This window comes from Notothenia coriiceps, unplaced genomic scaffold (assembly GCF_000735185.1).
Source record: "Notothenia coriiceps isolate Sejong01 unplaced genomic scaffold, NC01 NC01_scaffold00003313, whole genome shotgun sequence".
Taxonomy (NCBI): Eukaryota; Metazoa; Chordata; class Actinopteri; order Perciformes; family Nototheniidae; genus Notothenia; species Notothenia coriiceps.
In genome coordinates this window covers 151,840-177,468 of record NW_011336014.1, presented here as the reverse complement: position 1 = coordinate 177,468, position 25,629 = coordinate 151,840, and the positions used below count along the sequence as shown (strand labels likewise).

General features: G+C 39.6%; 1 protein-coding gene across 2 annotated transcripts in view; it reads left to right on the top strand.

The window, feature by feature from the left end:
* slc26a6.2 (solute carrier family 26 member 6, tandem duplicate 2) overlaps window positions 1-25,629 on the top strand; it is a 34,387-nt gene that overhangs the window by 4,648 nt on the left and 4,110 nt on the right. For both annotated transcript variants that reach the window (XM_010766403.1, XM_010766401.1), the window contains exons 6-19: window positions 9,228-9,392; window positions 9,862-10,014; window positions 10,127-10,209; window positions 10,619-10,766; window positions 10,853-10,966; window positions 12,463-12,540; window positions 12,986-13,081; window positions 13,658-13,764; window positions 13,872-13,941; window positions 16,085-16,177; window positions 19,741-19,854; window positions 20,106-20,252; window positions 20,571-20,625; window positions 21,608-21,747. In XM_010766403.1, coding sequence (XP_010764705.1) covers window positions 9,228-9,392; window positions 9,862-10,014; window positions 10,127-10,209; window positions 10,619-10,766; window positions 10,853-10,966; window positions 12,463-12,540; window positions 12,986-13,081; window positions 13,658-13,764; window positions 13,872-13,941; window positions 16,085-16,177; window positions 19,741-19,854; window positions 20,106-20,252; window positions 20,571-20,625; window positions 21,608-21,747 — 1,563 coding nt within the window. The remainder of the gene's footprint in view (window positions 1-9,227; window positions 9,393-9,861; window positions 10,015-10,126; window positions 10,210-10,618; window positions 10,767-10,852; window positions 10,967-12,462; window positions 12,541-12,985; window positions 13,082-13,657; window positions 13,765-13,871; window positions 13,942-16,084; window positions 16,178-19,740; window positions 19,855-20,105; window positions 20,253-20,570; window positions 20,626-21,607; window positions 21,748-25,629) is intronic.

The window sequence follows — 25,629 nt, the reverse complement described above, 5'->3', positions numbered from 1 at the left end:
GGTCTATCTATCTTTTAGCACACACTGCAAACCTAGTACTCCTTCAACCGATCCTCAGGATCCTCTGAAGGTAAGATGTAGCAGGTACCCTTTTAATGAGGCACTCCCTGCCAGCAATCGGATGTTTTCCTTAAGAGTAAACGAGAAGAATATAAGGGGACCCTTTAACTACAAATTGACTACCATGTATGGAGTATGTCACATTTTGGGATAATTTACCATTGTTAAATCTGATTTTAAACTAAAAGGACCAAGTCGAAAGGAAATATTTATACACACACAGTTAACAAGTTCTTTACTGTCATCAAGGAAGGCCATCTGGTCTTTTAACGTCCTTGCCCCGGCTGCCCTCCGAGTGTTCGAGAACACCTCAGCAGACTTGCGGAGTGGTAGGTCAACTGTGACAGGGAACTTGACTGTAGAAGGGCATAGTTTGTAAATCCGCTTGAACTCTGCGTTAACGCTGAAACAAAAATGAAAAACAATTTTTAACAACACGGCCCACCTGACAGACAGCCATTGTGTTTTGCATAAAATGTCCACCTGCCACAATCAGGCATAACTGTAGGACTCACTATGCATGTTTGGCTCAGCATTCTGATTTGCTGGGCTAATGGAATATGGTGGGTCCGAAGCTGAAACATTTTGCTGTAACTCTACTCAGGAGATCAATTCCCAGCTCCAAGAACGAACGATCTGCAAACGATATATTTGCCGACCAACTTTTTTTTGTGGGAGGAAGGGGGTAGGGCTTGGAATGCCCAGGCGCTTTGATAGTAGGTGCCTCAATCTTATAGCCAATCATATTCGGCAACAAGTAGATAACTGCACGATGGGCACCTGAAAATCGCCAATAATATGTTTGTGAATGCGTTGACGAATGCGTGGTGAACCACAAACTGATGCGTTAGTCGTGGCGTTAGTCTGAAAACCAGTAGGGACATAACACCAGCAGTATGTGCTGTGTGTTTCTGTTGTCAAGGAGGTTTTAATTAGAACTTGTGCTACACAAAACTTGCAGTCATTTTTAATTTGTGACGTTTATCACGGTATTTTTCTTTTAACTCTAGGCCAGGTGTCTCAGACACCAGGCCCGCGGGCCAGACGTGGCCCGCGAGACAGTTTCTCATGGCCCCTTTGTTGATATCATGTAATAGTGTTAATCTGGCCCGCGCGTTTACGTTTGCGCTTTATATTTCAATTTTATTTTTCCCGCTGCTGCTTTTGCTGGCAGGGAACTGCTGCGCGGAGTTCCCTCGCCCCTCCCCCCTCCGAGGGAACTCCGCCACACGTCAATCAAATGCGCGCAGCGGAATCAATCCAGAGTGATCCAAAAGTGACACAGAGTGGAAGCAAAATATATCGCCATGTCTTCATCAAAACTTTCAGGGAAAAGAAAAATCGATGATGACCACAGAACATTTCAAGAGAAGTGCGAGACTGAATATTTTTTTGTTGAGTACAGGGGAAACGCAACGTGCCTTATATGCACAGAGAATTGCTGTATACAAGGAGTATAACGTCAAACGTCACTACTCAACTAAACTTGCAGAGTATGCAAAATACCTGGGAGATGAGAGAGAAAAAAAAGTCACTGAGCTAAAAAAAATTCTATGGAAGCAACAAAATCTCTTCAAGAAAGGAAGCAATGATGCTGATTTAGCAGTCGAAGCTAGCTATGTGGTGAGTGAGATGATTGCTAGGGCGGGAAAGCCGTTTACGGAAGGCNATATCATGTAATAGTGTTAATCTGGCCCGCGCGTTTACGTTTGCGCTTTATATTTCAATTTTATTTTTCCCGCTGCTGCTTTTGCTGGCAGGGAACTGCTGCGCAGCAGTTCCCTGCCAGCAAAAGCAGCAGCGGGAAAAATAAAATTGAAATATAAAGCGCAAACGTAAACGCGCGGGCCAGATTAACACTATTACATGATATCAACAAAGGGGCCATGAGAAACTGTCTCGCGGGCCACGTCTGGCCCGCGGGCCTGGAGTCTGAGACACCTGCCCTAGACACTATAGAAGGAAAAAAAGAACACAAACAGCCCAAACACAAAGTTATATCTTTAAAATGTGTCCATGTGAAAAAAGTATCAGCGATGAGATTAAAAAACGAATTTAGCATCAGTAGCAGGTAATGCTAGATCATCTATGTATCTGAGGTTTAGCTACAAGAAGCTCTGCTAGCTACTAGCAACAGAAATGACTATGAAAACTGTGTTTTAGAAGTTGTAGGCATTTTCTGTGTTGTTGTGTCAATGAATGAATATTGATATACATTTCAGAATAATATTTTATGACATTCAATTTATTATATGATAGCCTTTTTATACGTCAGTATATAAATATATTTTTACATTTTCTGTCGATTTGTTTGTAAGATATGATGCATACTTCCATTTATTAATGCACAACAATCCCTACATTCTTCTGTGAGCACAAATTAGTTTCAGAAACCATCTCTTTGAGGTTCCAGTCTATTCATCCAAGTTGTCACTTCTCACTTCAGGAGGCACATTCAAATGAGTCATTGAGCCGTGATAATAAAATGATCCGTTTGCCTCTAATCACTGCATGTCACGACAGCATACATTCCTACTTGTGTATTCAGGCTCAACTAGCGTGCCATGACATCAGCCAACAGTGAACATTAAGACAGGCCATTAACGGAGCTGCTGAGTTACAGGCTGCTGCTGCTATCAGCCCTCAGCTCCAAATGGATTACATTTTGATTGTGTCAGCCAACACTCCAGCGGCCTTCTACAGGGTTATGGAAGCTTTGCCGTACACTTCCGGCAGCTGCTTTTTCCACCCTGTCTGTCAAAACAACATGGTGGGTGTTAGGATGGAGAAGTGGGGAGTAAACTGTTGTGACTAACACAGGTATGGACATGGAAAAATAATTGAGCTGTCATCTAGGAATGCTACAATATCTGTGTTAACAGCACAGGTGTACTGGTGTACCGCTCTCATGGATTAATACAGTGTTAATGAAAAGAAAACATTTCAAAATTACCCAGTGATCATAATAGTGTTTTTACCTGCGGTTTTCTCTGCTGTTTGCACTTGTATTCAGTTAATGCTGCATTTCAAAGGACGCGAGGAATTAGGCCCGTCATTGTGAAATAGGACTTAATGTTTCTGATGAATGCCAAGCACAGCATTACAATTACAAAAGGACCACCATTGTGATTAGAATGGAATACAAACATATTGTTTCAGACAAAAAGCATGCACCACATCTGTGTGGCGTTGTATTATTGTGTTTTATAAACTGTAGCTTGATATTTATTCCATAACTGCCTGTGTGATGAACAAAGTGACATTTTCAGAATATACTGTAGAAACAGAACTTAGCAAAATTGTTTTTTTTCACAGTGCTATTATTCTCAGTTAGATATCCACTGCCACAATTATACTGAATACGTATAAGATAATCAGTGGTTGAGTAGAGTGAAGTAAAAGTACAGAGGTATATTAGCAAAATTCTTGAGAGTCAAAGCACTCATTGTGAATCAGGTCGGTACCCTTTAGTTTGAATTGTGTAGAATAGATATTATAGCGATGTATTATTCAAACATGTACCTCTCTGTGTAAGCTTCATCAGGTCAAGGAGGAGCATTTTACCTACATTATCATGCTTTACCCACAAGAGCTTTAAAGGTAAAATGTAATCCACTTTTAAATGTAATCCTAGCTCAGTGAAGTATTGCACAATATACAGTACATTACTTGATTAAATGAACTTGTATTTGAGTGTAAAGCTAATGCTATGGTAAAGTGTTGTGACTTTGACAGACGGTGTTGGGTGTAACGCGTTACAAAAGTAACGAGTTACAATAATGTATAACTATGCTGTAACGCAGTAATATAATGCATCACTAATTAAATGCTGGTAATATTATACCCGTTACAATTTTCAGTAACGCACCTTACAACACATTTTAACCTGAAATTAGTTTTTTTTAATTCGCCAACATCGCCATCGACACAAGAGAAACAATTGTGCATGTAGTATAAGTTGTTAGTATAGCCTTAAGGGCCTACACAGTTATTATGCTATACCACATCGCCTTTCACTGACTTATATTGAGCTGCAATAAACTACATTTTAGCCTTTAAAATAACAAGCCCTACTTTTGCGGTCAATTTGGTGAAAGTAACTCAAAAGTATGACAAAGGTAGTGTAACGCATTGCAAGTTCAGAGACATTACATTGCATTTAGCTGACGCTTTTATCCAAAGCGACTTACAATAAGTGCATTCGACCAGGAAGATACAACCTTGAAGAAAACAGAATCATATAAGTACATCAGGTTTCATAGAGCCAAACATTTCAAGTGCTACTCAACTGGCTTTAGATAAGCCAGCCCTTTATTAGTATATAAGTGCTTTGTTAGTAATTCAATCGCTCGAAGTGGAGTCTAAAGAGATGAGTTTTCAGTCTGCGCCGGAAGATGTGCAAGCTATCTGCTGTCCTGATTTCAATGGTGAGCTCATTCCACCATTTTGGAGCCAGGTAAGCAAACCCACGTGTTTTTGCTGATGGGAACTTGGGTCCCCCTCGCAGCGAGGGTGCAGCGAGCTGTTTGGCTGATGCAGAGCGGAGTGCACGTGCTGAGGTGTACGGTTTAACCATGTCCTGGATGTAGGAAGGGCCAGATCCATTCGCAGCATGGTACGCAAGTACCAGTGTCTTGAAGTGGATTCTAGCAGTTACTGGAAGCCAGTGAAGGGAGCGGAGGAGCGTAATAATGTAATGTAACTTATTACTTTAAAAAAGACAGATATAAGTAATATTACTGTATTACACTTTGGGAGTAACCTGCCTAAAACTGTTGACAGAAGATGACAAATATCTTATTGATATATATATATATAAATAAAAGGAATGCATTTCTGATGTTCAATGGTTTTACTTGAAAGGATGTAATGTCTCACACTTTTAGCAAAAAAGTGAACTTCATCTGCATCCAGATAGACAGGAGAAGGAGCATTATATTATCATATATTGCAGCCAAACTGCTCTTTAAATAGGAATTTTAATGACCTTCACGGTCTGTGATAATCAGTTCAAATTCTACATTTCTCTGGTGGGGGAGTGTTACAAACTCAGACACTTAGGAGGTAGGACCCAATTGCACGACCCGGGAGACAGAGGAAAAGTATTTGTAAGATACTTTATTTTTCCATGAACAGCAAAAAATGGTCTCTACAAAACTGGAGAACAAAAATGAAAACACGTAGTGAGGATCAAACTTATCAAGACCTCAAAATAGCATAGATCTGACTGTNTCAGCCTGGCTACCAAGTGCTGAAGAAATCTTCGCTTATTCTTATTCTCATCTATTAATGAAGAGGTAGGGTAGGGCTGCTCTCGCTTATACGCAGTCTTTCTTAATATTCATTGAGAGTACTAATGCACTTAAACGAGATTCTTCAAGTTTAGTGGAACGCCATATCCTTTCAAGTTGCTCGACTTATTTGCTTTATTTTGCGGGTTTCGGCATTATGCCATGGAGCTAATCTATGTTGTTTTATTTTCTTCTTTTCAAAGGAGGCAACAGAGTCTAATTTTATTCGCAGCGCTTGTAGCACTATCCCAACATTGATCAATTTGGGGTGGTGTACATTTTGTTTAAGTTTCCTCCCCTACATGCAGACATGCTATCGAGTTAAGTATTGGTGGAATCTCTTCCTTAAATTTTGGCTTATAGCACTAACAGATAGGTTTCTGCTGCGGGCTTTTGGCTAATGGGCTTTGTAGTTTCTTAGTAACAGTACTTTCAAAAGTTACTAAGAAATGGTCGGATAAAGGCATGATTATGCGGTTCGACTAATAGTTGCTCAATTTCAATACCATAAGGGTCAGAACAGGTCAAGAGTGTGATTATAGCGTGGGTGTTTATTTCACTCTGACAGAAACCAACAGAATCTAAATATAGAGTTAAATGCAACAGTAAAGGCTATTTTTATCCATCGTCAACATGAATATTAAAGTCACCTACGATAATTACTTTATCTGTTTTTAAGTACCAAAATTGATAGAAACTCAGAAATTCTGGAAAGATTCTGAATAAGGGACCTGGGTGGCCGGTAACACTGTACAATAGAATTTGGCTGCAAAGTTTTCCAGGTCGGATGCGTAAGGACTGAAAAGAGACCTATTCAAGGAGGTATAAATTTAATTTTTTGTTAGTATTGATAAGTAACTTGAGTCAAAGTTGCTGCAACTCACCTCCTCGCGCCCGTTGCCTCGGGCAATATGGAAGTATTGTATGGCTGGGTGGAGTGGCCTCATTTATGCTGACATATTCTTCATGTCTCACCAAGTTCCAGTGAGACAGGGCATATATCAATATTATATCTGATTTAAATCTTTACCCCAGTTATTGCTTTAGATGGCTATAGTCTTTATGTTTAAGAGACCACATTTAATCTTCCTGTTTGTTGCACTGCTAGTAGTATTACATTTACTTATTATTTAGGTTATTATGTTATGACACCTCTCTATAGGTTTAACCTTATTTGGTCTTGGGCAGGACACCACACCGATTAACTCTTGGGTTATTTTATTAGGCTGTACTATTTATATATAGTCCTAGCCTTACACTATGACCTTCAGCTAGAAAACTCCTTAAGAACAATTTGATTACTAACCACAAACGCTTGGGGTTAACCGGCAATTAAAAACCAAAGAAGAAGGAGGAAAATACATAAACCGGAAATGTCTGAGCTGCGCAGCAGGCACCGTTTAGTTGCGTGTCGTGCTTCAGGCGGCTTTCAGAGGAGCACTGCACTGATTTAAGTTTGTCGAACATACTACATGCCAACCTTTCCAAATCCAAAGAGGTAGGTTTGCGCGCGGCAAATGTGCTCGCCCGAATTAGGTAATCAGAAGAAAAGGAACCCCAGTAATTACATGTATAAACCATGTATTTAACATTATATTGCATCATTTTGTGCATTTTTCAGAAAAAGTGGTAGTTTGGTAAACAGTGACAACGACGACATGTCTGGTCTGTAAAATGCCCGAAAAGTAAAAGAATGGGAGATAAATATCCCAAAGTTTCCACATTTTATTATATTTTTAATGTGTTTCTGGTCCTCTTTCAGTTGAGACAGTGTAGAATAGATGAAGGATGTGTCCAGGATGTGGAACTCTTGTGTGTACATTGGATAAAGCCAGGTTCATATTCTTGTTTCATGTTGATGACATATTAGAGTCAAAGGTTTTCACAGAGCGAAATATCTTTGTGTTGCGCGATATATCAGAAAATACTGCATTAAAAAAGTCATTTCCTGCATTTTTCTACTGATAAAGTGTGATATAAATAATGGACAGGCTTTCAGATTGCTGTAGTTCACTAAACAGAGACATTAACGACATGTTTGGTGTTGAAAATGTCAGAAAAAGTGAAAGAACGGGAGATAAATATCTCAAAATTGTATTATATTTTGTGTGTGTTTGTGGTCCTCTTTCAGTTGAGACACTGTATGATGCTTCGCCAACATGTGTTTTCGAGACACTGATATTGACGGGGAAATCCTGCAGGACTCAAATGCCTCGTCGGGGCTAACGCTGCCTTTCCCGCAGCGTTACCCCCGGTCTGCACGTTGTTTCCCTTTCAGAAACACAGAGGACTGTTTGTATGATGCGATCACGCTGCAAACGGTGTCCACCAAAAGTCGAGTCCAGTGTCTATGGAGTGTCATTTTTATCTGTTATAGTTTGGGAAGATTGAAAATCGGTAGGGAAAGCCAGCTAAGTCGGTAGGCGGTAGAAACATGTCAAAAGCGGTTGACTCCCGCCCAAATCGGTAGGGTTGGCAGGTACATCTCTTGCACATTTGGAAGTTCTTATTATACATCCATGAGGCGCTCAGGTGAATTGCTGCTGAATTGCAAGTTTTAATTTTCACCATTTTGTGATATCTTTATAAAATAATGATAAGGTATTTGGTAGGTTTCTGACAGCTGGCTCGCTTAGCTCGTGCTACAGTAGCTAACGTTAGCTAAATATTAGCTAGCTAAGGTGAATGAAAGCATCGTTCGTGTGTTTACATTTAGTCTCTGCTTCTTCTTTGTATGTGAAACAGGTTGTCTCTTTCCGAAACATCGGCCCCTTGGATTAAATTAACTGGTGAAAGTGTGCATATATATATGCAGTGGTGTAAGGTAACATTGCTCAAGTAGCCTACTGTACTTAATAATAATAATAATAAATGGGATTTATATAGCGCTTTTCTAGACCCAAAGACGCTTTACATTATGAGTAAGGTCGACAAACAAAACAAGAACAAAAACACAAACAAAAACAAAACAAAAACAGAAAAGCAGTCAGGAGGATCTTGGTTCAGAGGGGGGAGGGACGGGTTTAAGGATAAGCAGAGTTGAAGAGGTGGGTTTTGAGACGGGACTTTACATTTTTCAATGTTGAAGTACTTGTACTTTTCTCTTGTATTTTAATTTTTTGCTACTTTGTACTTCTACTCCACTACAATTCAGAGGTAAATGATGTACTTTTACTCCACAACATTTATTTAGTTTCCTTTAGTTTCTTTGCAGATTTTGATTAAAAAAACGTGAAATATAATCAACTCTTAAAAAATACTTTAGTTACACCTGGACTCCTGGAGTAACATTCACAAGCTACCCTGCAGTATACAAAGTCATTCAAACTAGCTGCACCTTTACCAGCTTTGATAACACTTTAATGCATCAATAATTATAAAACATATCATATATATTATTCTGAAATGGACCAATCTGCACAATGAGTACTTTTACTTTTGGTACTTTAAATATATGTTGATGCTGAATCTGATACTTTTGTACTTTTACTAGAGTAACATTTTGATTGCAGGACTTTTACTGTAACAGAGCATTTCTACACTCTGATACAGTACAAGATCTGAGTCCTTTTTCCACCTCTGTTTATATAATGTATGTATATTCCGCTCTGTATCCTGCGAGAATGTGCTGATTTCATTTCTCTCTTGAGCTATTATGTGCTGTAAATTTTCCGCTTCAATTATTGGATAATGGAATAACTATAAAATAATGACAGCGTCAGTGCTTAGACTGGTTCACTTCTGAGGAAAACAACAAGCGATCTGTTTTCTTTGCAACAGTGGCACCAACAGGACACGTTAGATGAAAGAAAGGTAATCTGTTTTTACTTTTACATAAAGCTTGTGTCTGTTTTTTATTCTGTATTATGTCTGTAGATTATACTCGGTCTAGTCCAGTTTGGTTTCGTTGTGACCTACCTGTCTGAACCGCTGGTCCGAGGTTACACCACAGGAGCTGCCATCCACGTCATCGTGTCCCAGCTCAAATACACCTTTGGCATCAGCCCGAGGAGATTTAATGGACCCTTCTCGTTGATATATGTAAGAAAGATGACATGCTGATCACCTGCTTGCTTCTACATGGTTTTTATTTCTAGAAATTTGTAAATTAATTGATATTTCCAAAGCAATTTAGTTTTTTAGTCAATGTCAACTGTAAATCCTAGAATTTCATCAAGCATCATGTGCAGGGAAATATAATATCTATAATAATAAAAATATTTATCTGCAAGCTTTTATCTCAACAACATGAAAGCTATCATGTACATTTGATTCTGCATTGTGATGACCGTCAGCACTACTGGCTATATCCTGTATACTGTATACTGTATACTGTATACTGTGTAATATAGCCAGTAGTGCTGACGGTCCTCTCCATAATGGACCAGAATTCAAAATGCACACTGTATTTTCATCTTTAAATCTTCATTTATGTGTACAACTAATTTCCCTTATACTTTCTTATATAAGCATTTCATAAACCATCATGTTATTATTTCTTTCTTTCCAGACTGTGTTGGAGATATGCTCTATAATTACAGAGACAAACATTGGTACTCTTGTGGTCAGTATCGTCGCTATAATTGGCCTCATACTCGCTAAAGAGCTCAATGCTTACTTGAGTAAAAAACTACCTGTTCCTATACCCGTAGAGCTGATTGGTGTAAGTATACAAAGACTTATAATATAATGTATTGACATTTAGTTCCTTGCAAGTATGCACATGCTTACATACACTTACATCCAATAACACATCTGTGACTCTGTTTCTACAGATCGTTGTTGCTACAGTGATCTCCTGGCAGGTTGACTTGCGGGCTAAATATGGAGTGGAGGTGGTGGGACTGATTCCCTCGGGGTGAGACGCACACACACAACAAACATAAAGGACTGTGATTACACGTGAGAAGGGAGTGTGACATATTAGATATATCTTGAGTCTTCTTTTTAGTGTTTTCAAAAATTACTTGCGTTAATGATAATACAAATCTGTAAGTAACCATGATTAATCACAAGTTTGACTAGTTTTTACTTGTATTATGGGGTGAGATAAATACATGGTTGGTCCAGTTCCTCCGCTTTATTTGCCTTTTCACTGACATGCAATTCATAGTAAAAAATCTGCGGTACATTTACGGTGGGAAGTTGGGGTTGAACTTGGCTATGTGATGAATTTGTGTATATTTATTTTAAGGTTTCCAGAATTATCGCGAGGGTTCACACATTAACGTTGAAAACCCCAATAATTTTCTATCCATTTCCACCAGCCTCCAGCCGCCGGTTCTCCCGACCGCCTCCCTGTTCAGTCAGGTGATCGGGGATGCCTTCGCTCTGGCTGTGGTTGGCTACGGCATCGCCATCTCACTGGGAAGGATCTTCGCCCTGAAATATGGATACAAGGTGGACAGCAACCAGGTAGGGAGAGGGTGGATGGAGTCAGAGTAAACTGCTCTTTGAAGGCGTATCTCTTGTATATAAACAGGGTGTTTTCTTTGGTTTAGGAGCTCATTGCCCTGGGTCTAAGTAACTCCATTGGGGGGATTTTCCAGTGTTTCGCCATCAGCTGCTCCATGTCCCGCACCATGGTTCAGGAGAGCACAGGAGGAAAGACTCAGGTTTGTATAAGTGGACATAATGCTGCCGAAGTGCCCATGAGAAAAACATTGTGAGAGTGCTCTCTGTATAATTTCTGATATTGGTGAGCAAAGTGGGTCTTACAGTATATGAGACAATTACTTTCTTTTTTAAATACTAGCATATTTTACTTTTAAAGTGTCCAATATCACACAAATTATTTTCTCACCTACCCCTGGAAGTATCCATGCAGATAACAAAAAAACAAACAATTTGCTTGGTTATACCATTGCAGGTGTATAGAGTTTTTTTTTAATAAACATAACTTTTAATGACACTTACGGCCCGTCCACACAGCTGCGTGCGTTGAAAGCTTCACCATTCACTTTGAATGGGGTGACGTCACTTTTCGCCAAACTGCATTGTGGGAAGCGACACGTAGCGTTGCTGGCTTGGCTCGCTGCAAAAGTTGAGCAATGTTCAACTCTTGACGCCTCGGCAGAAGCGTCAGCCAATCGAATCATATGCCAGTACAAGTTCTAGCCAATCAAACCCGCTGCTTGTGTTTCAGGGGCGGGAGATTCATGTGATTGGTTGTTGGTCGAGTTTCAGACACGCCCGCCGGCATGCGACAACGCACGCCGCTGTGTGGACGGGCCGTCAATGTATTTTGTAGGGGGGAGAAACTTGTTTATATTACATAAATAACCATATTTTACTTCACACTCTTTTTAAAATGTCCACTGTATACATTTTATGCTGATTTTGTATCGTATGTAGTACTTAAACGGTCTGGGAGTACATTCCCTTAAAAATCATCATCATCAGACACCTGGTTAAAACCCAAATCATCACATCAGTAATGCTGCTTTTATTTTATTTTATTATTTAGAATGCATTTAATTTAACCTTCTATTTGGCCATTACCTGTACTCGCTAACGATGCATCTTAATACAGTTAAAAAGGCAGGGATATCTTATTTCCCAATTCAATTTAATGATATCTGATTCTTCTCTTAAATGTAGTCCACAGAGCTGAACACATTTCAACAACACTTAGAGACATGCTGATTGGTTTGCATGCCTCGGATTCTTAATAACTTGACAAGGATTTTTCACAAGATACTTTTTCTTGTCAGTGTTTTCCTCCCATCACTTTACTCTGCCCATAGCTCCAGAACTGGGCTATCTTAAAGGTTAAACGAAATGTAAAAAAAACCCTGTAACGTTGCTCTGATAAGTGGCATCATTAAATATCACTTAGGGAATTGATTTTCGCTCACATCGTTGAAATCCACCTACACAAACAGTTTAGCTGAGAGGCTAAATGATTTAGTCAGACAACACCATTAATCAGCCGAGGAGTGGAGAGGCTCTAACTGATGATGCCTCGACTCCTCCTCTCATAATCACGTACCTATTCACTATATTAACCATTACATCATTCATCTTTCCTTCTTCTTATCTATCTCTCCTTCCTTGATCTCTCTCCTGATTTCCATTCATCATGCCTCTATCTCCTCTTTCTTCGCTGCAGGTTGCTGGAGCTCTTTCAGCCATAATTATCCTTTTCATCACGCTCTGGATTGGAAGACTCTTTGAAGATTTACCAAAGGTACTGTGTGCATGTGGATGTTCACATATGTGCTGAAGCATGTGGGTCCAAGAGAATGTTTTTGTCAGATGATCAAAATATGGGCAACAGCTGATGTTGGGTTGCTTTAAGACGGATAACTCTTCAGCTTCAGACTAAAGCAACTGGCTACTTTTGAAAACAAATGATTATAAAATCAGGGTTCAATTAATTTATCACACTTGTATTTGTTAAGTTATTCATCCGGAACAATACCTTTTAATTTCTGTAAAGCACTGTTACAATTTAAATATCATAAACACTGCCATTTAGGGGTTTGACTCTTAGCCATTTGTTTGCAGTTTATTTAACAAGAACACATACAACTTTAAAAATCCACGAGAGGTTTATCTCAAACTAGCTCACCTTCATGTTTTAGGCCTCAAAAGTGATCCATATAAACTCTTATATTTGACTCACTGTGCAGGCAGTGCTGGCCGCCATCATCTTTGTTAACCTCCATGGCATGATGAAGCAGTTCCTGGACATCCCTGCGCTGTGGAGGAGCAACAAAGTAGACATGGTGAGTATGCTAAGGAAAATAAAAGAGTTTTAGGAACATACATTCCTTCATATTTTGGTAACAAGATGTACTGCACCAATGTGCATATCTTCCCTGAGCTTCACTAGTCATTTGTGAAAGTTGTTCAGACAAACAGTTTCTTTAATGAAAACTTTTCAGAACAGGATATCTTTTACACAAAATGATATTGCCTATTCTTCAAAGATACTGTGGTATTCGGACTTGCTAATATAAGAATGATGTTAGAAAAGAGTCTTAACATGCTAAGCAGTTAACAAGCTAAACTTTGAATACTTAACATTAGCAGTAATGACATTTTATCACAGCTTAAGGAGCTATTTGCTTGTTTTGTGACAAATTGTGAGAAATATGCTACAAATGAAATAGCAAATGTAGGCTATGTTTTCTCATTCCACACATGACACAGTGTACAGTATATGCAACAAAAGCCCATGTAGTAAATGAAATACACCTGAGACAAATTAGCTTAAACTGATTTGGCTACATTCAGGATTTAGGTAACAACGCTAGCAAAGTTTTCTTGTTTTATTACATGTGTTGCTTATCAATCTCCAGCTGGTCTGGGTGGTCACCTTCATCTTCACCATACTCTTCAACCCTGACCTGGGACTGGCCGCTTCCATCGGCTTCTCCATGCTCACCGTCATCTTCAGGACTCAGCTGTAGGAGCACATTTTTACACACTCACAATAAACACACATAACGTTTGTTTGGTAGGAAATTGTTTAAAGTTAAATATTAACCCTCTTTATTGTTGTGTGTACTCCAGACCAACATACTCCATTTTAGGGCAGGTCCCAGACACTGACATCTACAGGCCGCTGGAGGGCTACAACCAGGTATGGCACAATATATTTAAATAACCTCTAATTGGTGACTAATGGCGCATTTCCACTACAGCGCGGAGCTCGCTTTAAGCTTGCCGTGCATGGCCCGTTTTTGGTTGCGTTTCCACTTGGCCTAGTTCCGACTAGCGGGTACTATTTCATAGTTTTTCTGGCCCCATAATGGCGCATTTCCACTACAGGATACTCAGCCCGACTCAGCCTGGTTGTTGGCCCCGAAAGAACCACGATTTTATGGGGCCAGAAAAACTGTGAAATAGTACCCACTAGCCGGAACTACGCCTGGTGGAAACGCAACGAAAAACGGCACGCTTAAAGCGAGCTCCGCGCTGTAGTGGAAATGCTCCATTAAATCGAGGTTCTTTCCGGGCCAACAACCAGGCTGAGTCGTGCTGAATATGCTAAACTAGAGAGACAATCGCTGACAAGGGAGCTACAACTACAACAAAATGAACATCTTTGACCGTGATTTAATTTTAATACACGTTTCAAAATAATTCCGAAGTAACAACATACTGATACCGGTTAGTAAAAAACATGAATTAATGCTTTGACAAGTCTGCAGACAGACGGCAGGCGAAAAACCTTTTAAAATGCGTGTTGTCTAAATGGAGATCGGCTAAGCTAACGCTGTATATGCTCCGACCATCCACACTCACAACAACGGCCTACAGACATAAATAAACCAGCGACTGTATTCACCATGACACAGACAGTCTGTGGTTTGTACTTGTTTAACTTCTGTCTAGTTTCTGAACAGATATGAGGAGCTGTGAGCTTGAGCGCTAACAGCTAACGGCTAATGTTGTTTTTCTGTGGTTCGCATTGAAGATACACTGCGTTACTATAGTTACTGCCCCAGCTACTAAACTGTAATGGAAACGCAGCATAAAGTGAGCCAGTCCTAACAAGGCCTAACGAGTCCTAGCCATACCGAGCGAGGCCCTGTAGTGAAAATGCGCCATTAAGTGACTAATGTCAGTAGGCTAAAGGTTTTAAACACACACTTAGGAGTATATAAAGCCTACTGACCTTGTGTTTCTTTTGTCCCCGACATTATAACCAAGAGTCAAATATAGAGGTGTTAATGGGAGTTATGTTCCTCTCTGTGACTCAGCAGAACACACTGCGCTGTTGAAAAACAATGCTGCATTCCAAATACAAACCATTTTATAAAGTATTATTTACTAACTTCTTTTATTTTTATGTTTTTATTTCTAACTGAACTACTTCCACTGTTGGGATATCTTTATTTTTGAAGGTAGAAATCTGTACCTTTCTGTATGTGAGACAATAATATGAAATATCGGTGAAAATGAAATAATACAAGATATCAGAGATACTCCATTTCTCACTGTTCTTTAATTGATAAGATAATATAAAAGGCACCGTTGTGTTTTTTTTTGGGTTGGGGGGGGGATTTTCAGGACTTATTCAAATCACATTGATAAGATATTGTTTAAATAAAAGAGCAAAGAAACAATTTAGACCAGACAACAAGTACGTTTCTAAATGTGTTGAAGGTACATCTAGATTTAAAACCACCTGAAGATTTATTTTTGTAAGCTTTTTGGCTATTTGTAATATCTTACCATCAGTAAGTTTCGTTCCTCATGACATTCCTACTCGTGTTTTAAGCCTCAAGCGTCTTGTCTCTATTGTTGGTATTTATGGCTTGTCGAAACGTTGACAACCATTGTTTGAAATTGCCCTGAAAGTTGGTGCCCTGAGAATGCTTTCTTTTTTGACCCCCCTCTAGGCCACAGACAGCTGTGGTAACTAGTTAATGGATCACTTGTCTTGGTGAAATGTGGTCCCCTGAGGATGAATTCTGCTTGATTCTGTGTTCGGCTGTTGTTCCCTCTACCGCCACCATAAGGGTTTATGTGAGATGTCTCAATCACAGTTGGATGGATTGCTTTAAATTGTTGCACACACATCCATATCCCTCTCATTGTGGATTGTAATAACTCTGGGTTTAGTGATAATAAGCTTTTTTTTTTAGCATGCTTACACACAACACTAAGGTGGTAAACATGTTAAACAGCAGAATTGCTTAACATTAGCTTGTTAGCTGTAGAATTGACCCCATAGCATGTTTAATGAAATAACTCACTAAGTGACCTGTTGGTTTCAGGTGAAACGGGTGCCAGGGATTCTGATCTTCCGTTCCTCTGCCACTCTCTACTTCGCCAATGCTGAGATGTACCAGGAAGCCCTTGGAGAGAAAGTGAGGCCACACACACACTCACACGCTGTGGTGGGAATGTATTTATCAAATGTGGATAGAGAATCAAACCATTCAGCTGTCTTTGTCGTATTTTATTTCTTGCAAGAAAGTTCAGTCAGTCATACAGAGAGCATACAGTCTGCAGAGTGGAAGATGAAGAATAGAGTTTGGGTTGCATATTCAAACACAGAGAGAGTAGAAAGGGAGGGGTTGAGCTTGGTGATAATGAAAGGAGCATTCTGGAAGTTAGGGAGTTAGGGAGGCCATATCAGGATGTTCTCAGTTCACCTGAGTTGAAGGTCATACTGTTGGTGCACATAGACTGTAACTAACAACACTGCAACAAAATCTTCTTAAAAAGGAATCTTCCCAAGCTTAGCTAAGAAGTAGTAAATATAGATAAACATTAGCAAATAAGAATCACTCAATGATATAATTAAAGTAAGTAAGTATAATATTTGTCTATTACACACACACACACACACACACACACACACACACACACACACACACACACACACACACACACACAAACCTAAAACTGTGTCTGAATCCTCAAACAGAAGTGAGAACTGGCAAAATGTCATCACAAAGACACACTGGGTTAAAACTGCATAATGTATACGTGTGGACCCCCCCTGTATCATACATACAAACTTGATGGACACACAAGCAGAAATGTATACGGACATGTGAACACACCACAGCAACACACACACACATATAAATAAATGTATAACTCCAATAATCTCCTTTGTCCCATTTTCAGTGCAATTATCTCCTCTCTTACAAACATTATTTCTGACACACTAATAACGGACCTGACATTTCATCATTTCACATATCATGTCCGTGACAGGCATTGTTCAAAATGTCACCCCACCTTTATTCCCCTCTCCCTTCTTTCGCTAAACTTTTGTTTAAACACTCCCCTGATTCTCTTTCCTCCCCCCTCGTCTTCCTCCTCGTCTTCTATCACAGCTCTTTGGGGGGAAATGGGAAGACAAATTGTGGGAAGGTAAAAACACAATGACAAAAGATGGAGGTGGGGTGAGAAGCCGAGATTGAATACGAGTGGGAGATAATGGAACGTCTCATTCATTAAAATGTCAGCATGTCAAAGCCGCTGGGTCGCTCGTTTCTTTCTAATCTTTGACTCTTAAACAAGCCTCAATAGAGCCGTTGTTGACTGGCAGAAGCTGCATGTCTGGTCACAAGATGAGGAATGCCCACCAGATGAATTCCGGTCATTTTTGGGGTTTAGATTATGTCTTTCTTCTCCACCAGTCTTAGTGGTTTGAATTTTGGGATTATTTTATGAATAATAGTGCAAGGTGCTGGGAGAATGTGGGATCATTCACTGCTTGTTCTCACAGGCAAAGCTGAAAGGGGATATTTATGCTGACATTGCACACATTATTGATTTGTACTACTTTCCCATCATGCTATTAAATTGTCCCAATGATTGAATGTCCTATAAACTCCTTAGAAGCGTTTTAAAGATGTTAATTGCTCTCAATTTAATTTTGAAGAAGTAGGAAGGCTTAAATGGCTGTTATAATTGTGATCCGCTTTGCAATTGCCATACTGACATTTTATTCAGGGCATCAAAAATAAGCATTGAAGATCTGATTGGCTCTAGACGACTGATGACCATGACCATATTTCTGTCATTTCCATTTCCTGGTTGGCCATTAGTCCTTAGTTATGGACAATTGTGTCATGTACAGACTGTGTATAAAAAATATATAAATGTGGGGACTTGGTTATTTCCTTATGACAGCTCAACAGAAACAGATAAAAGACAGGTTCACAGTTGTCCTTGTCAGTCTTCAAACACTAGTCAGGTGCAGCTAAGATGATATGTCGAGCCGTGCTTGTGACTGAATGTTGTTGGCCTGTGTACAGAACAGTATTTGTAGTATAGTATTTTTATTAGCGCTATACGCAGTGTTGTCATTTCATTTTTGTGGATGGGAGTTCAGTTCAGTTTAAAACATTTTGGCATGAATGACAAATGAATGACATAGTGTTAGCAATACAGATAACATCATTAAAGTAAATAGTTTCTGATCTTTACTGTTGATTCAATAAGGTGAGTCATGACAACTCGGAATCTGAGAAAGTTCTCTTGTGTTCTTTAGGCGTGGGAAAACTCATTGCATTTCATGTTTTACTTACAAGACAGAAACCCTCCAGCAAATGCGCCAAACATCCTGAGCATGTGAGACATTTCTTTCAACGGCTGTCATGCAAAAGCCTGTGGACGATCAGGTTCTGCTCTGCTGGTTTATGGTTTATTTTTGGACTGAAGACTTTAGTTTCTTAGGACTGGCTGAACAAGCTAAACTGGCTGAGAAAGGTTTGTCTTCCTGTGACTACCTTTGAGCCTTACCACCCAAAATGACTAAAAGCATGGCAACATTTTACATGTCTTCCTCTTATTGAGTTGAAAGTCTCAGAATCATTTAATGCAAACTCATTTATCAAGACCCTTCCTTTTAATTGATTGGTCATTTTTGAAAAGGTTTAACTTTACATGAATGTGGAAGGAAATACAACAGACAGACCTCTCCTTGTCCACCTTATCCAGCTTAAACAATGTAGGAATCTTTATATCAACATACCCAAAAGTTTTTTTAAGTCTCTTGGGAAGATAAAGAAGACAACGAAGACAACGAAGACAACAAAGTGCAGTTAGCATCTAACCAGGAGTGAAAAATAAGCAGTAATTGCAGTGTATTGTATAGTATAATATGCGAACATATGACAGTGTGAAGCTGACAATTGAGCGGCCCGACCAAGCAAGGAGGCAGAGAGAGAGAGTTAAAATATAACCCGGTGTGGGCATTTATTCATCACTGTGGGACATGATACACAGCCTCAATATGACTGTCTCATGTGAAAACAGTCACCAGCAACAAGGAAACACACTAACAGGAAAACAGAACCTAAATACACCCAGGACTAATCAAACCAACAAGACACAGGTGAGGGGGGAGGAGACAACACAGGGCACCAGGTGAACACAATCACCAGCAACAGACAAGACGGGAGGGGGAACACTTTTCAAAATAAAACAGCAAACAGAGACAGATAAACTAAAACATAGACAGATCGCGACAAATAGATGCATAAATTACATGTATATTCACATTCTTCCTGTGCAATGTTTTGGTGTAGAACAGATCAACATACTTCGCCAAATATGAAGCTATATTATCCGTAACGGAGGCCGAGATCTATGGCCCCAGAGATCACCTCCGTTACAGACATATATAAAAAGACTTCAATCAGGTTATGAGTGGAGGGGCAACAAGCTCCTTCTAAATCTGCTGGTCCTGGTACTGAGGTACGGAATAAAGCTCACATTGGTTTAAAAGAGCTCTAATTTGGTTTGATAGAAATGATATATTCTATTATTCCATTTGAAGCACCTACCCACAGGCTCCGAAGAATTGGTCCAGCTAAAATAACTCAAGAGTTAGCATATCAGCATTGCTGAAGGAAATCTGTACGTAATTTACTCTTACCATGTCATTGTCTTTTGATGCTTCTTTTAGTCTGGTATCGACATTACCAAGTTCCTGTCAGCAAAGAAGAAACTAGAGGCCAAAAGGAAGAGACATGAGAAGAAAAATGCCAAAAAAGCTGCAAAGAATAACGCAGTGGACATGGTGAGGATGACCATAGACATATTAAATGTCAATACAAAAAAGAGATTTTTTGTCCCTCTATATTGGAAAACTTTGATTGATAAACAGAAATATAAGCTAACCCTAACCCTAACACTTTCAAACATGCCTGACACTAAACCTTGATGTTCTTTAGTTACCACTTTTGATTGCCAATCACCTTCTTAAGCTTCTCATTGAACTTGAACCTCTAACGAGTGTCTTTGCACTGTGCCATGACTCCCCCCGTACAGGAGGAGGTGCCAGAGAGGGAGGATCAGAAGGACATAGCCGTCATTGAGGTGGAGGATGAGCCCGACCCCTCTCTCCCCAGAGCCATCGTCCTCGACCTCAGCCCCGTCAACTTCCTGGACACTGTGGGGGTCAAGGCGCTGCGCAGTGTAAGACTATGTTTCAAATATGTATTCATCATTTTGAGAAAATGACATTTAACTGAATTGTTGTCGTCCAAACGGCTCCAAGAAACAGCCACTACTTTTGTAATAATTTTTTAACTGGCCCTGGAGGACAAGGCAAACACTCTCAAACTGTTATCTTTGCTTTATACATTTGACTTTGCGTTTCTCAACAACTAGAACTTTCTCTCCTCTCTTTATCTTTTAGCTTCTTGGGCATCCAATTACTGTAAATGAAATTGTCAGACTAATGAAATGATCCCCAGTCTGACCTTTACATTTGTGCTTCTGTGTCTATTCCAGATTCAGAAAGACTACGGGGAAATCGGTATAGAGGTTGTCCTCGCTTGCTGCCAAAGTAAGTTCCTCTGCAATAATAACATTTGAGTGGATTTCTCAAAACACAGAAATATCAGAGAGGTTATAAATATGTTAAACACCAACAACAGAGCAGCTATACCGTTTACATAACTTCATATAGATCTACTTTCTGTATCAATGTAAAAAAAAGAAAGAAATGATCCTATCTGTTTTGAATCTATTAAAACTGCATTTGCCTTTATAAAATGATTTAAATCCATTTGACTGAATCTTCCATTGTCATCGTTAGGGATCTCCTGACATTTTGATCATAAAATGAGATTTCTTCGTCCCAAATGCTGTAGAACTATCAAGCATCTATTTATCCATTGACATTCCAGACCCACTTAGCCACAACCCATTTGGATTCATTCAACAACACACAATATTATTTTAGCTGCTTGATATTATGGAAACATGTATGTGAAGGAAGTAGTTTCAGTAAACACTATTCCATGTTTTCCAAATCTGGAATGTAAGGCAATTTGGGGTCATGAAAAGATTAGTATGCGTCGTAAGGATAACTAAAAAAGGAAATACTGAAATCTGGCTGCCATGGTTGGGTTATTGTGTTGAATAAAGCATCAACCCTGTGACTTTTTACATTGTAGCCCACAAATGTGTTTTCTAGCTGGAGAAAATGTGGGTCTCTAGGGAAAAACTCTTTCAACCATAATGATCGAAGGCGTCCAGTTTATTATATTATTAGGATCAGCAGCTCTAAACATGCTGTTGAAAGAGCATATGTATTGTAAGTGTTAAGGCTCGCAAAGGGACGGTAAAAGATATTACGCAGCCATGACTTACAACGAGGATCAATACACAGGAGGACTATTCCTCTCTTTCTGACTCCTTTTTTCTTTAGGTTCTTGTTTTATTTATTCGACAACCTTTTTGTTTACTTTATCTTCTTTGATAACTCTCTATTTCTCCCCTTAATTTCATTCAAATTCTCGTCCTCTTATACTTGTGTTTTCCAGCTGTTGTGGTGGACAACATGCAGACTGGAGGTTTCTTTAATGACAAAGTGACAAAGGCCTGTCTCTTCTCCTCCGTCCATGATGCCGTTTTGCACTGTCAGTCTGCCAGGACGCACAGCCAAGATGAGGCCATGTGCTGTGTGAGTATGCATACATGCACTCAATCAGATCACAACAAAAAGTACTGAACTGTGCAAGTTCACTTTTTTTTATTTCTATAAAGTTACTCGACAGGGGATATACAAGACGGAATTGTTACAAATATTTACCTACTTTTTCTTTAAGCTTGGTATGCTCAAAAGAGAGTACTATCAATGGGCATCATCTACTGTTACTATAGAGAAAATCCTATCTAGAGGCATAACCATATTACACTTATTGTTGTCCTAACAAGGAACAAAACCTTGCAGCATTATTCAATTGGAAATGTGGTGGTGTGTATTAAATTAGTTTTATAAAGCCTTTCCAATAATGGCTACAGAACTGCTGTGCTCCTTGAAAGTCACAGATGACTTCTCTACTCAAAACAGCGCAACAAGATCAACACACTGACATACATCCTATAAAGGTAATATTGTAAATGTGTTAGTGAACATTTGCCACTTCACATTGAGTTGACATGGAGTAACATTATCATTAATTATCATCCGAGTTCATTCAGCAGTCAGTGGTGTGGGGATGATGTATTAAACTCTTAATATCCTAATGGACAATGATTAAAACGTTTCTGGTTTGGTTAATTGATCCTCAATCTGCAGCGTGGCCTGGACTGCTGATTGAAAAGGAAATGGGATTTACAGTGAAAAACTGTATTTTATATATATACATATATATTAAATGTATTTAGATGCAAATAGCTTTTTGTTTTTCATACACAAATACTTTATTGTAAGGATCACCATCATCAATCCGCTGTGACATATGATATTGTGTTTATGTTAATCTAATGTATACACCTGTGCTTGCAGGGACGACTGTATATCATTCAGTCTGTGCTTTTGTTTTAGTTTTACTGTTTAGTTTGATGCGTGAATTTGTTTCTGCTCCCATAAGAGAGATCTAACAGAGAACAAAGACGAGGCACTGATCCATGAAAAACAGTTTACAGGAGCAAAGGCTTTTCATTGGGGATAGGGAGCTCACACACACACGCACACACGCACACACACACACACACACACACACACACACACACACACACACACACACACACACACACACACACACACACACACACACACACACACACACATAGGAAAATAAAATACAAAGCCTGTAAGTGAGGGGGTGGTAAAAGAAGCCTGATGCTGGTCAAGGGAAATAACTAACACACACACACNCCTTTTGTCATGTTTACAATGCAGATTATTGACATTAGGTCTGGCAATACAGTCAATCATTATCCTGGTGATTATTTCGCAGATAAACCTAGTAACCCCGCCCCCTTTAAAAGAACGGCTCTTTTGAACGGCTCTTTGAAAGGAACGGAGCCATAAGATCCGGCTCCCTTCAAAGAGCCAAAAATCCCATCACTAACAGGAAGTCACTCAAGTGTCACAAAGTAATTTAGCCTATGGGTAGGTCAAAAATCGAATAGGTGCTGGCCATTGGCCTAATCATATCACCTGTGTTGGCTTTATGTTTTTGGGAAAAAATGTGTTTGTTTCACATTTGCATTGATGTAATCAATAATTGTTCTAATTTAATTTAATAAAAATAATCATAATAATAAAAAATAAAAAACATATTTCTTGGAGGTGCTTAGAGGGTGCTTTGGCAATCCTGGGGGGTGCTCCCCCCTGGCGGCGCCCCTGGTTGTGTCACCTTGAAGATGACGTCACAGCAGTTTTACGCAGCGTCGTTCCGCCCTCCGAACAGCCGATCGCCCCGCCTATACTGCGTCGTTACTATAGTTAATACCCCAGTTACTAACTGTAATGGAAACGCAGCTTAAAGTGAGCCGAGCCCAACCGAGTCGAGCCGCACCAAAACCTGCAGTGGAAAAGCGCCATTACTTTGTGACAGTCTCAATGATGCCCACCCCCCACCTAAACCCACTGTCTCCCTGACCAAATAACACCGCAGCCGCCAAAAACATGTCACGAGCCACACCGCCTGTCTGTTCATGACCTGTTAACACTGGGGGGCAGAGGCAGATAGGCCAGTGCATCCCATTAAAGGCCAGGACAGTGTGCATTAAGGAGCTGGCTCTATTAAACATACTGATCCAAATGTTAATGGTACGTTATAAACACTGTGCCTCTATCTGACAGGGATGTACTTTAGCCAGACCTTGATCCAGCAGCTCCAGGATCCAGAGCAGTAGTGGCCTTCAGCTCACACTGCGCGCGCGGGGACACAGCTCAGTCCCGACTCACTCTTTGCTTTGTGTTATCTTTTCATAAGCTGTGTTTAACATTTCTCAAACTGCATCACTGTTGAACTATGTGCCAGTTGATATGCACACTGCCAGATGGGTGCTGGGCTAACTTTGCCAAAGTCTGCTCAGTCACACAGCGTTACTCTGTCTTTCTCTTTGTTTTCACATGTTATGATATTGATATTTGGGTGCATTTCTACATACTTTACTTCATAAAAAGAATGTATCATTCACACAAAGGAATGCTGACTTTAGGTTCACCATATTGGATTTTACAGCAACATTTCATATTTGATTTAATGTCTTAAAGTTTTTTTCTATACAGCCAAATATATGGTATAACATTTAAAGATCCAACTCCATTACACATAAATAAGCACAACATGTTTGTTCATTCCCTCCTGTTTGACTGATGCTTTCTAAAAACTTAAGCCAGTATAAATAACTTTTTATAGGATATCTTCAGTAAATTAGAAGAAATTTAAACATAATGGCCTACAAATTCCCTGTTCCAAGATGTATTAATAATCTGAAACATGAATATATCACTCTTAAGCTTTTTATTAACTTAAGTATAAGTTTCACAAATTAATATGATTAGGTCAACTTTTTGAGGAAATAACAGGAGCTGGATTTTTTACTTTCATACGTCTAGAAATGTTTATAATTTCCATTGTGTTGACTTTTTAAAATTATAAAAAGAGCATAACCTGAAATCCTGGTAGGTTGTCCTGTTCAGCCCCGCACTTTGAGAACACTGTGAAGGGAGCTGTTTGAACAGATGTTAGGCGGAGTGAGTCAACAATCTGTTTTGAAAAATCCTCCAACAATTGAGGATGTTAAAAGCCATTGCAAGGCTTTGTTTTGACAGGTTAAAAATGTTCCTCTAACCTAATATTTACAGCAGACAAGCATCTTCGCACTCCACACTAGACGGGTGGATGAGCTCCGTAAGTGCTTTGCATCAATTTAGCCAGCTAATGTCCATGTGGATTGTGAGCTGTACTCTTGTCATCAAATGCATAAATAAGGTGACATGTAATGTGTTTCTGTGTTGCCTTCTCCTCTGTTATTGTAAGCGTAGTTGGATGTAATGAAAGCGAGGCCCAGCTGGCCTATTAGCTGCAGCTCACAATCTAAACACACTGACAGAGTGCAGGTGTCCCGCACCTCGTGGAAAACATTAGATTGGAGCAGAGCTTCCTTTACAGCTTTTAAATGGAGGCGCAGGTCAAGGGCTACCATCCAAGGCCCCGATCAATACCATGACCCCCCGTCAGTCTGGAGCAAAGTGAGGGAGGTGTACACCAGACGCTGACCGCTGACCTCCTGACAAACTACCTGCACCTACAAAGGAAGCCTCTGATGGATGAGGCCCGGCATTGTATAAGAATTTACCAGCTGCCTCTTGTCTTCTAGTACACAGAGAGTCACATGCTCATGTATGGGTAATTAGCATTTTACATTTTTCCATGATTTTCCTATGTGCTGATCTAAATGCTCCACACATTTCTTCACAGATGGTATGATGATGATGATGATGATGATGATGATGATGTGTCAGCATCAGGGTAGGATTTTCACGGATTTTTGCCGTCGTTGCCCCTCGGTCTGGCCGTGAGGCCCCACAAATAATTGTACG